A 12,845-nucleotide genomic window follows, 5' to 3' on the forward strand; every position below is an offset into this window, starting at 1 on the left:
GTCCTCACACACACACTGAGCGAGCTGGTGTCACTCTGGGACGGGAACACACCGCTGGCCCCTCACTGCGCCCTGACGTGCAGCTTCCTTGCTCCCTGGACTGACGGACATACTTTCACTTTCCCGCCACCCGCGGGCCTGAAATGAAAGCCAGTGGGGGACGGCGTATGGTCTGCAAAGGACTCCTGTCTTCCCAGGGGCTCGCCGTGTGACAGGACCAGAAAGTGGGTCCCAGGCACTGGAGGGAGTCTGGCAGCGTCCCCGGCCTCCACCCACCAGATGCCAGGAGCAGCCCGGCACACCTGGTCACGGCAGCACCCGTACTGGAACCGGACGGAGCCTTCCCACACGAGGATTACGCTGTGGGACCGTCGGAGTCCCTTATAACGAGGACGTCTGTGCGCTGCCCCACCCAGATCCGTCAGCGGCCGTGAACACAACAGACCCTCCTCTTTCCGCCATGACTGGAAATTCCACCCCTGGGGGTTCCTGGACACCTGCGGTTGCTTCCAAGGGATCCCCTAGCTTCTCTCCCCAACACTTGCTCCATTGAGACGCACGGTTTGATCTAAGACACCATCGACGAATCTGGATTTCAGAGGCATTGGGGTACGACCGAACGTGTGCATTTGGAATCGGTTAAACACAGTATTATTTCCCGCCTTTCAGTGCTTCTCTCGAGGCCAGCTTCACCTCAGGATGCACCAGGGACGCGGCTACACGTAAAAAGGAGCTCAAGGTCTGCGGTCGGCTGGCATCTGCCACTCGTTCGGCCTCCTTACATCAGTTCCTGCCGGGTCACAGAGCTCTCTCCAGAAAGGGTCATGGTCGTCCAAGACCAACAAGAACACTGGGGTTTCCTTTCACAGAATGTCAAGGAGGGAATGGGCAGAAATAAACAGAACTGATCCGGGGACCTTAGGGCTAGAAAGACATCAGGAATAAGCAAACAGAATTCTAGTTTCAATAGAACGGGAGACATTTAGTCTGGTGCCGCACACGTGGGCTATTTGTTATGTTTCCTTTAGTTCATGGCAATTTTGAGTGAAGAGGAAATTCCCTGTCACTTATTCCTGTTGATAAAAGCCTGAAAGTCACCTTAACGTGTATGACAAGACTGTGTGTGAACCTGATTCAGTGTCTGTCACGGGATTTGGTCTCAGGACCCTTCTTGTCAAGAAATACTCTGGCAAAAGGTGGAAATAAGCAGAGAAATGTGTATTGAACCAGTTCAACCGGGAAGAATTATGTTTGAGATGCATTCAGTGGTGATTCAATTCCTGCCAAAGATTTTTGTTGAGAAATTATGACTAAAAGGACAGAAAGGAAGGAGAGCAAGGAAGTAAGAAAAAGCCGAAGAAGAACTGAGAATCCATGAGTTTATCCATTCATTCAGAACGATTCGCGGAGAGCCTCCTGGGTTCCAGGCCGCGCCAAGAGCTGAGGGTCTTGTGAGGTGGGCTCACGGACTCCGCCCTGGAATTGAAACTCTATTTGCAACACGGAAATGAAGGATGAGTGGTCCACACTCTGTGGAGGGCAGAGGGTCAGGAAGGGCGGGTCTACAGCCCGCAGTGGAGGACCTTCCCTTCCAACGTAGGGGCGCAGGGGGGGCGCAGGGGATGCACCCCGGGTGGTGGGGCCAGAGTCTTATTTATACACACGGGTGAGAAACCGTGGGCCGTTGAGTCCTGCAGGGGGACTCACAGCGTGGGTATGCGTTATGGGTTGTGAGACCGTGTTCCGTGATGGGCCACGTATGGCAGCTTTGAGTCAAAACCTCCCCGTGCCCTTAAAGCCGGGGCGAAGGTGGAGGTGTGGGTCAGGCTGGCACGTAGGTCTCCTTTCACGTTCTGGCCCCATTTCAGGACCAGGCAGCCTGGCGTTGGAGATCTGCTGAGGTTTGGGGAGCAGCAGCGCGTGCGGACAGAGGTCCTGCTCCTGAGGGACTCCCCCCTTCTCGACCAGTACCGTGCTGGCCACTTCCCATGCCGAGGGGGACAAGGGTGACGGCCGCGGCGGCTGGCAGCCCCAGGGGAGCCTGAACGAAGCTCGTCTCTAAACTGGAACCCAGTTTGGAAACTGAAAAACAGACCCGTACTTTGCATTGGTTTTTACCCCTCTGCTGAAGAGGTTGTCTGGAGAATGCGGACGAGGGTGCTGACGGAGAGGACCGGTCCACAAGCTCCTGCTCGTCCCGGCTACGAGGCATCCTTCCGTGATGCTAGAAGCCAAGCCGAAATTAGGTCGTTGAAAAAGCATTTATTAAAAGGTACTGAACACGCAGGGCCATGGAGTAAGTGGATGCTTCTTGGAGGGACTGACAGTGGATCTACTGGATTCTGGTCACGGGCCTTGTGACTGTGTGCTCGCCCAGGTGATTGTGTCTCAGCCAGGCCTACACGGCCTCACACACTTCGCGTCCCTCCGAGAGAAGAGAAACCAGAATCCTGTCCTGGGCTGAGGGCCCGGAGTTTTGGAGAAACACGGTTCCCTGCCTCATGCTCTCTTCTCAAAGTTCAGATTCCTTGAGAAGTCTCTGCTTCACTCACGTTATCGGCCCAGAGTCGAAGACAGGCAGCCGGGACTCCGGCTTCTAACGGGCATGAGCTTTGTTCACGTAAAGCTGTCTGTCTTCACTTCGGCAAACACCGACACCTCGGGGCCTGGTTCTGGAACCCTACCCGTGAGGGCCGTCACCAAGGACCCCTCACCTGTGGAGGCCGCACAAGTCCCTCCTGTAAGACAGGGCTTTATATGCCCAGTTCTAGTTTCCATCTTCTGGACACTGAAGTTTTGTCTTGTTTTCAGCTTGGGCTGGAAACGGACCCTGTGAGGGACAGCAGTCTGAGAGCGGGGGTTCGAGGGAGGCTAACGCGAGCCATGCTGGGCTGCCCCGCCCGCTCCTCCTAAGTGTCCACAACACTCATTCCACGGGGTTACTTTCTATGGCGATAAAACATTATCCCACGATTGAAAGCCGGAGCTCCAATTATGGAAATTGCCAGGAGGACCATCGAAAGGAGAACATCGTGCTCTCGCCCTTCTGTGAAATGTCAGGCCCCTGTGTCACTCTCCAACCTTGCAGGGGGGGCGCGTGTACATGACAGGCTGGGGCGCGGGCAGGGGGACCGGCCCCGGACACGGCGATGCGCCCGCGAGGGCGCACGCAGCTCCAGCGGCCCCCACTTGTGGATCCGTGGGCCCCTCCCCCGGCCCGCTTCTCTGCCCTTTCTTTATCTCCAATTATAAAGCAGCACCAGGTTTTCTCGTCAGCCATTGCCATGTCTCCAAATGGCTTTTCAGTGTCAGGCCTATCAGGAAATTAACTCATCATGCAGTGACAGCTGCTAATTTTTTCCCCTTACATGTCAGATGGATCGCCTGCTGAAGCTAATAATGAATCACCAATCCCTGATTAGAAGGTGCTTCCGAAACGTATAACTGCCATCTGAGCTAACTTTTTTCTTCATGTGAAATGATATCACCCTAGAGGAGTAGAAGGAATTGTATTCTTCAACAAGATGGAACAGGAGGAGGCTGCCTAAGTGAGCCGTGTGCCCTTAAATTCTGGGCTGAAACTAAACAGCAGAAGGAGCGAAAACTCACGGCTCCTTTTGTAGTTTGCTAAACGGACGTTTCTTGTTTCCTAGTTGACTTTCTAGAACTGACTCTGGGGCCGGATTCCGAGCTGGGTCTTCAGTCCTTTCCTGTGCCGTGATTTTAGCTTTGTGGTCAGGGAAACAGAAGGCTGGACGGAACGAGGAACGTGAATACTGTCCATCGGCCGGAGGGTTTCCCAGCTGCCGTGCTCCTGGGCCGCGGGCCTCCGGGCTCTGAGAGGGAGCGCTGGGTCGGAGCAGCGGTGTTTGGCGTGAGCATGGCCAGGCCTGGGCCTCTGCGGGGTCTTGGTCACAATTTGTCAGGGGACTGAGCAAACATCCCCTGAGGCTCCCTTCTGTCCGTCTGCGAGGACTTCGCTCGGGTCCGTGTTTCTGGAAGGGGCCGACAGATGAGTGGAGCCACCAGCACCCGCACTCACACGGTCTTTGCACATTTGCTTGGTTCTTCAGAGCGAACCAAGCAGCAAAAAGGACACCCTTGGTACCTGCCGGGTGACACGGGTTTGTTGCTTGTGCGTTCTCGGGTGTGGGGGAGAGGTTTTGGAGCACAACCGTTCAGGGACACCGGAAGCGTCCCACAGGGATGCCTGCTGGGGCCACCGTGTTTCGTCAGTGACACTGGCGGCTACAGCTTCCTTTGTGTGGAAACCGCGTCCTCTGCAACTCTGCACCCAAAATGGCCACCTGCAGCCACAGGAGGTGGCGTCTAAGCTATTTCTGGATGTGGACTTGGGCAGGGTGGTCGGTGCCACTGCACGGCCCGTGTCCTTGGGGCTCAATCATTTCATTGGCTGTAGCTGAATACAAAGGCGGCTTTTCCGGATTCTAGTCTCCAAGTAAATATTTTGTTTGCTTTTTTTTTTTTTTTTTTTAAGTTCTTTAAAGTTTTACCGTTTTCTCTAGTTAAAAACCCCAGTAAGGCTACACAGTTGCCTGTACCTTCTTTACAGACAATCCCTGTTGCAGTAAACGCGTCCCGGTCACAGTATCGACCGCACCTCATTATTCTGAGGCCCACACACACGTGTGTGTGTGTGTGTGTGTGTGTGTGTGTGTGTATTTCTTCAACTCCCTTACATTCCAATAGTTGTGTAACGAGAGAGGGAAGAGAGGTAACGCTAACACAGCCCTATAGGTAAGTACAGGAGACCATAGCTTAGTGGGTCCTTGGCAATCCTTCTGAGCCTCGAAACACCTTCTGTACAATTTCTTTATGCAAAGGCCTGCTCTTTTCATTGTGCGTACAACGTGATTGCTGGTTTCACGCTGCAGCCTACACCGGTTTTCTGAAGGATTAAATGCCACCTGAGACATATTTATCCTAAATAAATCACCGACAGTAAACTGCAGCATGTCCGTGTCAACACCCTGGACTGTGGCAGAAAGGTTAGCCATACAGGACGGAGCACACTCAGGAATTAGCATCTGAGCCGAGGACCGCGGGCTGTAGCTAACGGGGGGCATGATCGGGAAGAAATATTTCCACCGGAAAACATCCCCCCTCCTCCTCCTCTTTTTTTTTTTTTTTTTAACATGTAGGAGAAGCTTGGAGAGGGGCATCACTTTATAAAGGTCACCTTCATCCTGATAACAAACGGGAGTTGATCCTGTCACCGTTGGCTGAAGACAAGTGTTGGAGACGTGAATTGCCACTTTTAGGAAACACGAGCAAGTCGTACTCAGCCAATTACGAATCTCAGTGTCAAACCTGAAACTGCACCTTTTAGTTTTGGGGGGGGAGGGGGTGACTGTGTCAAGGGAGGTGGCCCTGCGGGACCGCAGAGCAATGCAGACGAGGCCCGGAGAGGCTCAGCGGGGCACGTGCCCGCCCTGTGCCCTCAGGAAGCGATTCTGAACGGTATGTCCACTCCAACTAAAAAGGTACTATCCTCTCTTCCTTTTCTCTCGTGTCTGTTCCTCACAATTTTTAGATACCAACCGTGATAGAATATGCCATTGTCACTAGAAGGTGCTTGGCCCACGCGCCCAACAGAACTGGCACCGGGCCGTAGGAGGTCCCCGACAGAAAGCAGTTCCCTCGTCGTGGGCAGAGCGGGGGGACAAACCCTGGTGTGGGACAGAAGAAGAGGCCCTCGTCTGCTTGTACAGCTGCCCACAGGCCGGCTGTTGGAAATAAGAGACTGTCGTTATCTTTTAATGCCGTAATTTTATTTCAAAGGAAAAAAAATAGAACGAAAACAACCTTTGCGTTCGGGGGAGGGGACCTGTTTTTACACTTTTGGGAAAGGAAGAAGAGAAGTGGATCAAGACGTGAGTTACTGGAACATGAAGCCGCATTCCAACAGCTGCAGGGAGCCCACGACTAAACGCGGACGACGCGGTCAGGCCCGGGGCTGCGGGAGCACGGCTTTCTAGTACTAATGTTTAATGTCAGCTCCTTCACACGGACAGAAGTCACAAATGAGTCCTGCAAAAGTGGGATCAGTCTGAACAGACACTTGTTATAAAAGCAAAATATTGGTATGAACAATATTTTCCAGAGTACGCATTTCATATATAGACTTTATTGTATGAAACGAAGTCAAAGTTAGAAGCGCTGGGTTGTCTAAACCAAGGTAGATTTTCGTCAAATAGAAACATCAAGGCTGTTCTTCACCACCGGCTTAAGAAGGCTTCTTTTAAGCAGAGTGCAACCAGAGCGAGGGACACCCCCACGATGTCTGGGGAGAGGACGCATGAGATGAATAGGTCTTCCTTTGGTCTGGGGACCCCGCGATCCTAAGATTTCAGGGAAATGAACAGGGGTGGCCTGCTGCAAGACGGTAATACCTGTAGCTGCAATTCTGAAGCAAATCTATACTAAAACGTTAAAACGGCGACATGCTGGACCGGAACAACAGGCATGTCTCAGGCCGCAGGAGACGCTGCTCGGACTTTTCCGCCGCGAGCCACAGTCCTTTGATAACTGAAACGGGAAAACACTCGGTGGGGGTGGAAACATTAAAACACGTGGCTTCTCCTCAGCACGGAGCACAGAACGGAGGGAAGCGACCAGTCACAAAAGAGCCAGCAGGAGACAGGCTGGCTGGCCCGGGGGTCTGCCCCGCGGCACCCCGTCCCACCCGGGGCCTTCCCAGCGGTGGCGGCCCCCGCACCCCGTGCACGCCCCCCGCAGCCGGTGCCAAGCCGCCCGGAAAGCGGGCGGGCGGCCCCGGGAGCACCGCGTCACCGTCCCGGAGGCCCTGTGAATGAAGTCCAGGGGACACCGTGCCCCGGGTGCCGGACCGCCCTCGTCCGCCCCGGGCCGGGAGCGGACGTCTGCACCCGGACCTGCCCAACCTGCCCCGGGCCGCGCGCGCCTCACGCTTCTTGGAGTTCGTTACTCTCTCTTTGGCCCTGAATGACAGTCGCTGCCGGGGACCCATCTTGGGTGTAAATGACCATACTCGTCAGCTGCTGGGTTCCATTTGGGCCCAAGGCCTCGGCGCTGAGCGCGGCGCCTGCCTGCAGGATCCCCTGCGAGTCGGCCGCCTCGATCAGGGTGTGTGAGTACACGCCCGCCTCCTCCGGCACCCCAGGGGGCAGCTCCGTCACGATGTAGTGAGTGGCGCCCTCGGGAAAGCCGCCCGACTCCTGGACCATGGCCTGGACCAGCTCTTCCGTCACGATGATCTGCGAGATCTCGCCGTCGGGCTCGGCCAGGTCCACGCGCGGGCCGTGCGCCTCGGCCTCCTGCATGATGATCTGGGAGCCCTCCCGGGCCAGCATGTGCACGGTGCCCTCCTCGTTCACGATGAGCTGTGTGACGCCCTCCTTCATGAGCTGGCCGGCCGTGGCCGAGTCGCACACGGCGAACTGGAGCACGCCCTGCACCACCTTCTTGAAGGCCACCTGCGCGCGCTCCTGCGAGGCGGTGAGGGCCGGGGGCCGCACGACCTGGGTCAGCACCTCCACAGGCTCCCCGGGGGCCGCGCCCTCCCGCACGTCCTGGAACATGTGGATCTCGGGGGCCTCGGGCTGGGTGGTGGCGGGGGGCGCCTCCTGACCGGGCAGCTGGACCAGCACGTCCTTGTGGCCCGACCTGCCTTTCTCGTCGGGCCCGACCCGGCCTTCCGCCCCTCCCAGCTCGGTGACCGCACACAGCAGGGCGTCCAAGGCCGAGGCCGCGTCGGGCGGGGGGACTCCGGCCTCGGCGAGGTCTAAGATCTCCTGCTTGGTCACCTGCTGTATCACAGCGCCTTCCGGGCTGAGGGGCCCGTCCGCGCCGTGGCCGTCCAGCGAGCCCCCCACGACCACCACCTGGGTGGCCCCGTCCGCCAACTGCTCGGGCAGGACCGGCCCGGGGGCCACAGCGCCCCCGTGGGCGCCACTCTGACCGGCCGCGATCACCTGCCCATCTTCTGTGATGTGCACCACCCGGGCCACCTGGCCGGCCAGCGCCAGTGTCTGCAGCGTGGCCGCGGCGGTCTCCTCCACGGAGGCGTCGAGCGCGAACTCCCCGCCGTAGCCCTGGATGACGATCACCTGCTCGGCCGCCGCCCGCCTCGTGCTGTCCCTACGGGGCCGCTCCTTGACGGGGGACGCGGCCGCCAGCGCGGCCGCGGTGAACGGGCTGTCTGTCTCCACGAACGTGGCTCCTTGGCCCTTCAGACGGCATTCGTAGGACTTGGAAACGATGCCTATGGGAGACAGGGACCAGTTAGAGCCTCGAAACACGACTGTTAGGCTTACAAGTAAGACAACGGTTGTGCAGAAGCTTTAACCCCTCGGCAGAAACACCACGGTGAGCCAGGGGCCTCCGGGGCTGGCCGTGTGCACGGACTGTGACGGCTCGGCCACGGGTGTGCGACGGGAACAGGCATTTTTCTGCCCTCCTGGTTCGACTGTCCAAATAAGAACTCTCATCGGCCAGTGTTTGCTTTCCCTGTTCCCAGGGCAGGGGTGTGGCTACAACCACCCCCCTCGATTACTGTCACTTGGAGCGAGACATTCAGTCACTGGCGGGCAGTGAAGGACAGTAAAGAGTGGCAGTGTATTCTGACCCAAAGGCAAGTCTTTTCGTAAGTTTACGAACAGACGTGAGGAGGGCCCGGGACGCAGGCGTGGACACCCATCCCCCCAGCGTCAGCTCCGACACAGGCCGACGCTGGACAGGATGAGACACGACTGAAAACTGATTTCTTTCCATCAAACCAGGGAAAAGATCCGTGTTCTTATTATTGCCTCCTTCCCCCCTAGGTGATAACCAATCAATGAGGATTTCCAATGGCCACCACAGTTTTAAAGGATTTCATCTTACTGTCTTTATTGCAGGTAATTAAAAAATTGGTTTTGATGTTTTATTTTACTTTTGAGAGAGAGAGCGAGCGAGCGAGCGAGCAAGCAAGCGAGGAGAGGGACAGAGAGAGAGGGAGACACAGAATCGGAAGCAGGCTCCAGGCTCTGAGCTGTCAGCACAGAGTCCCGATGTGGGGCTTGAACTCATGAATCATGAGATCGTGACCTGAGCCCAAGTCGGGCCGTCAACCGACTGAGCCACCCAGACGCCCCGTAGGTCATTTGTAAAAAGAACGCTTTATCCTCACCAAAGGAAAGAAAGTGATTACAAACTGTTATGATTATGTGTTGCTAGCATCCCTCAAAAATAAGAGTTTTGTTTACCATGTTGGTGCACTTCCGTAAGAAAGCATTTCTTTCAACACAGAGTCCACTCTGAGCACAGACCCCAGACAAGGCCCGTGTCTAGGAGGCACAGTATCTCAGGCACGATCCACAGAAGCCCTTCAATCACATTTACCGCGAGGGCACACTGAGCTCACATGCAGACTGCAGGCGACAGTCCTGGATTTGGAACCCCACGCTAAGCTCCGAATGCAAACTCCTGGCCCATTCCATATACAGTGCCATGACGTCTGGGTGGTCTATGCCCCCCTGTTCGACAGTCAGAGGTCAGGGCAATTCATACCACTGCAACCCCTGTCACCTGGCAGGCCGGAGGGAGGGCAAGGGTCTCCTGGTGGCACTTGATGGTGTGGGCAGGGAACCAACTGGAACGAAGCTCACCGTACTGCGAGTTCGTGGGGTCGGTTTTCTGTCACCTTGTGTTTTCTGCCTCTGAGGATGCGCTCTAAAGCATGAATCTTAGAGCGATTATGGAATCACAGACTCTTGGGTCAGGGAAAGCCTCGTGGAGTCAGGCGGGATGATCTCCAGGAGCAGAACCTCCCTCTTACTCTCTCGGGTTACGTGACACCCTGACCAGGGGGTGCGGCCCCGGGCTGGCCGTGCAGCCATGGGCGGACCAGGCCTGGCCAAGCTGTCACCAGCCAGGCGAAAGCCATGCCATCACATCTTAAAGGTCAACTGAACCTTCCCGGGGAGGGTCCAAAACACCAATGGTTCTAGCTAAATGCCCTAACCAAAGTGTATCAGGTGTCCTGTTTACCCTCCGAGGAAAGGGGAGAACCCAGAGCAGGGAGCTTGCTCCTTAACCCGCCTCTGTGAGCAAGCACCTCCCAGGTGCCAACTGCCTGGTGCTCAGGGGCAGGTGCCCTGTGGCAGTGGTGGTGTCCACACTGGGGACTCCCAGCCCTCGGAGCTCTGAAGACTTTGCAGAGGTCATGTGAGCCTCTGCAGGGTTTAAGGGAATCAACCCAGCTGCCCCGCCCAGGGACGTGCCTGCTGCGATGTCCCTCCATCCTGCACCCCCCCCCCCCCCCCCGCACCTCTGCTTTATACAAGGAAAGCACAGCCCTGGGAAGGCTGTAGTCTGGGGGCAGGCACGAGAGCTGGTAAAACCGCACGGGTCCTAGAAGGAGGGTGCTGAGCCCTGGTGTGTACTTGACCTCATCTCGGTTTATCTTCTGAACTTCGAATCTCCCTAGAATCTCTCTCCAAAGAGGTCGGGAGGCTTGGTCTGCAGCAGAACGCAAGGACAGGGCACCCCACAGGACCCCCTGCTCGCACTCACATGCCTGCAGGAGTCTACACTGGGGATACCACCAGCCTGCTGGGGGCGCCTTCCTCTGGGACCCCCGGTCTCCGGTGCACATGCTCCCAATTTCTCCCTGCCTCCACCCCTCCACCTGGGGCTTGCTTGCCCTCATGACACCCTGAACTTGATCCTGTTTGTTTCTGTCCGTTCTGCCATCGTAATTACACCCTGAACTTGATGTGCTGGTTTCTGTCCACTCCCTAAGTTCAAGGTCCTTTCCAGTTTAACTTAGAGTTTGGGAAACTAAATTAAAACAAAAAGACATGAAGAAATATAGACACAAAAATAAAGAAGGCACCCTTCAAACCAACCCCACGTCATTGCAGAAGAGGGCATACTGCCTCGGCGTCGAGGGCAGGAGAGACCCTGGCAGGTGGGAGACACGGAGGCTCCGGTGGCCTGGTGGCCCGGCGCCTGCGAAAGGAAGAGCCCCGGGACCTCCTCCTCCGGTCTGCGGCCGGACAGAAGCCCTCCTGGGTGCAGCGTTACCCTCTGAATCCCTTGCAGCGCTGGTAATTACGCTATTCTGAACTACTTACGGAATTTATTTGAATCCAGAGGTGGGTGAAGCCACTTCCAGACCATTAAAGTAAACTACATGGGTAAATACTGCTGTCACGACGGCGTGTGATGGAGCAGGGCACCTCCAACATCTTAACCTCCGCTCGGCGCGAGCCCAGCCACTCCATCAGTTCATAAATGCGAGTACAGGCCCATCTTTTGATTCAGCAATTTAATAACTTCGAGTGCTGTCAGTACTGCCTTGAAAAATAGCACCTATAAAATGTAACAGCCTCAATCAGATTGAAAAAGATTCACCCACTGAAGATTCTTCCATTTCGCCCATAATGAATTAATGTGGAGCTATGTAGAAGTTCAAGTGTCATTTAAACTAATGTGAATCTCTACTGTAACTTTAAATTCTAACTGGGCTATGACCAAGAATTTACTGGGCACATCAACTTCAATTTTTGAGCTCTTTCGAGTAAATATGAACCGTAAAGCTCACCAATGCAAATGGCCAAGTGGATATGGTATTTGGAAAACAGGAACTCTGTACGGGCTTATCCTTAACTGCTTAGTTACCGGTATAGGTCCAGAAGTGCACAAATCGTTAACAGAGCACGGACGCCCAGCATCATATTTGCGCTACGCTTCACGTCTTTCAAAGGCTGTGTTGGATTTCCGTGCGATAATTGTAGCTAATCAAGCCATGCATCTGATGGAGCCTTTCTGGACCCGTCTGTGAGAGGACCACAAATCTCTCTATGCAGAAGGGGCAAATGAAGTTAAAACGCAGCCTCCTGACTGCTTATGAAAAATCTCAACTTACGGGATATGCCTTGGGTGGCTCAGTCGGTTAAGCGTCCGACTTTGGCCTAGGTCACGATCTCGCCATTCCTGAGTTCGAGCCCCGCGTCGGGGACAGCACGGAGCCCGGATCCTGTTTCAGATTCTGTGTCTCCCTCTCTTTCTGCCCCTCCCCCACCCACACTCTGTCTCTCTCTCTCTCTCTCTCTCAGAAATAAATAAAACATTAAAAAACAATCTCACCTTACTGCTCATTTGTTTTCGTGACTACAGAGATATTATACTCCCCTCTCATAGTTAAACGCGTTGAAAGTTTACAACTTGGCTGAAATGAGAAGGGTTCTTTTGGGGGCGAGAGCTGAGGATTCGTTTCCAGGGAAGTGATTCCGGATTAGGCTCACTTTCTCCAGAAGACGGTTGAGAGAGACGGTTCCCTCTTATCTGTCCTCCCTGAAGAGAACATCTTGGGAGGTGAAAGCCACAGACCTGGAGTGCAGGTGTGGAGGGGTTAAGTCGTAGACACTGACCCCCACCCCCCGCCCCCCAAACCATGCTGATGGCTCTGTCCTGCGGGCTGGGGGCTTCTGGGCAGCTACAAATAGGGCTGAGCACCTGACTGTGTCCTCTTCGTGTGCGTGTTATTCTTTTGTTACTGTCATCGCGCTTTCCCACAGAATAAATACCTTATGCTTTTGTTAAGCTTACATTTAATTAAAATGTACAGAATTTGTGCAGTAAACTCGAATGAAACAAATAAAACAAGGGCCCCCTCTCTTGAAGGCATACGTTGTGAATGAAAAATGTCATTACAGACTAAAAAATTTTGCAGTAAACAGGGCCTACAGAGAGAAGTTTCCCCTGTAATGACATCCATAAAATACACAAATGGCACTTTTAGTACCATCCTGAATATGGCATTTTCTGTGCTCTACACACAATCTAAATGGTTTGATCAT

General features: G+C 54.9%; 1 protein-coding gene across 2 annotated transcripts in view; it reads right to left on the reverse strand.

Moving 5' to 3' along the window:
- Window positions 1-12,845, reverse strand: part of ZNF407 (zinc finger protein 407) — a 507,857-nt gene that overhangs the window by 46,727 nt on the left and 448,285 nt on the right. Inside the window, exon 9 of one of the 2 annotated variants that reach the window (XM_040478554.1) lies at window positions 5,777-8,263. The exons of the other annotated variant lie outside the window; for it this stretch is intronic. Coding sequence (XP_040334488.1) covers window positions 6,945-8,263 — 1,319 coding nt within the window. The 3' untranslated portion in view covers window positions 5,777-6,944. Of the gene's footprint in view, window positions 1-5,776; window positions 8,264-12,845 lie in introns of those variants that run through there. 2 annotated transcript variants of the gene reach the window in all.

The sequence above is a fragment of the Herpailurus yagouaroundi genome, unplaced genomic scaffold, assembly GCF_014898765.1.
Source record: "Herpailurus yagouaroundi ecotype Mexico unplaced genomic scaffold, PumYag 142, whole genome shotgun sequence".
NCBI classification, from domain to species: Eukaryota; Metazoa; Chordata; class Mammalia; order Carnivora; family Felidae; genus Herpailurus; species Herpailurus yagouaroundi.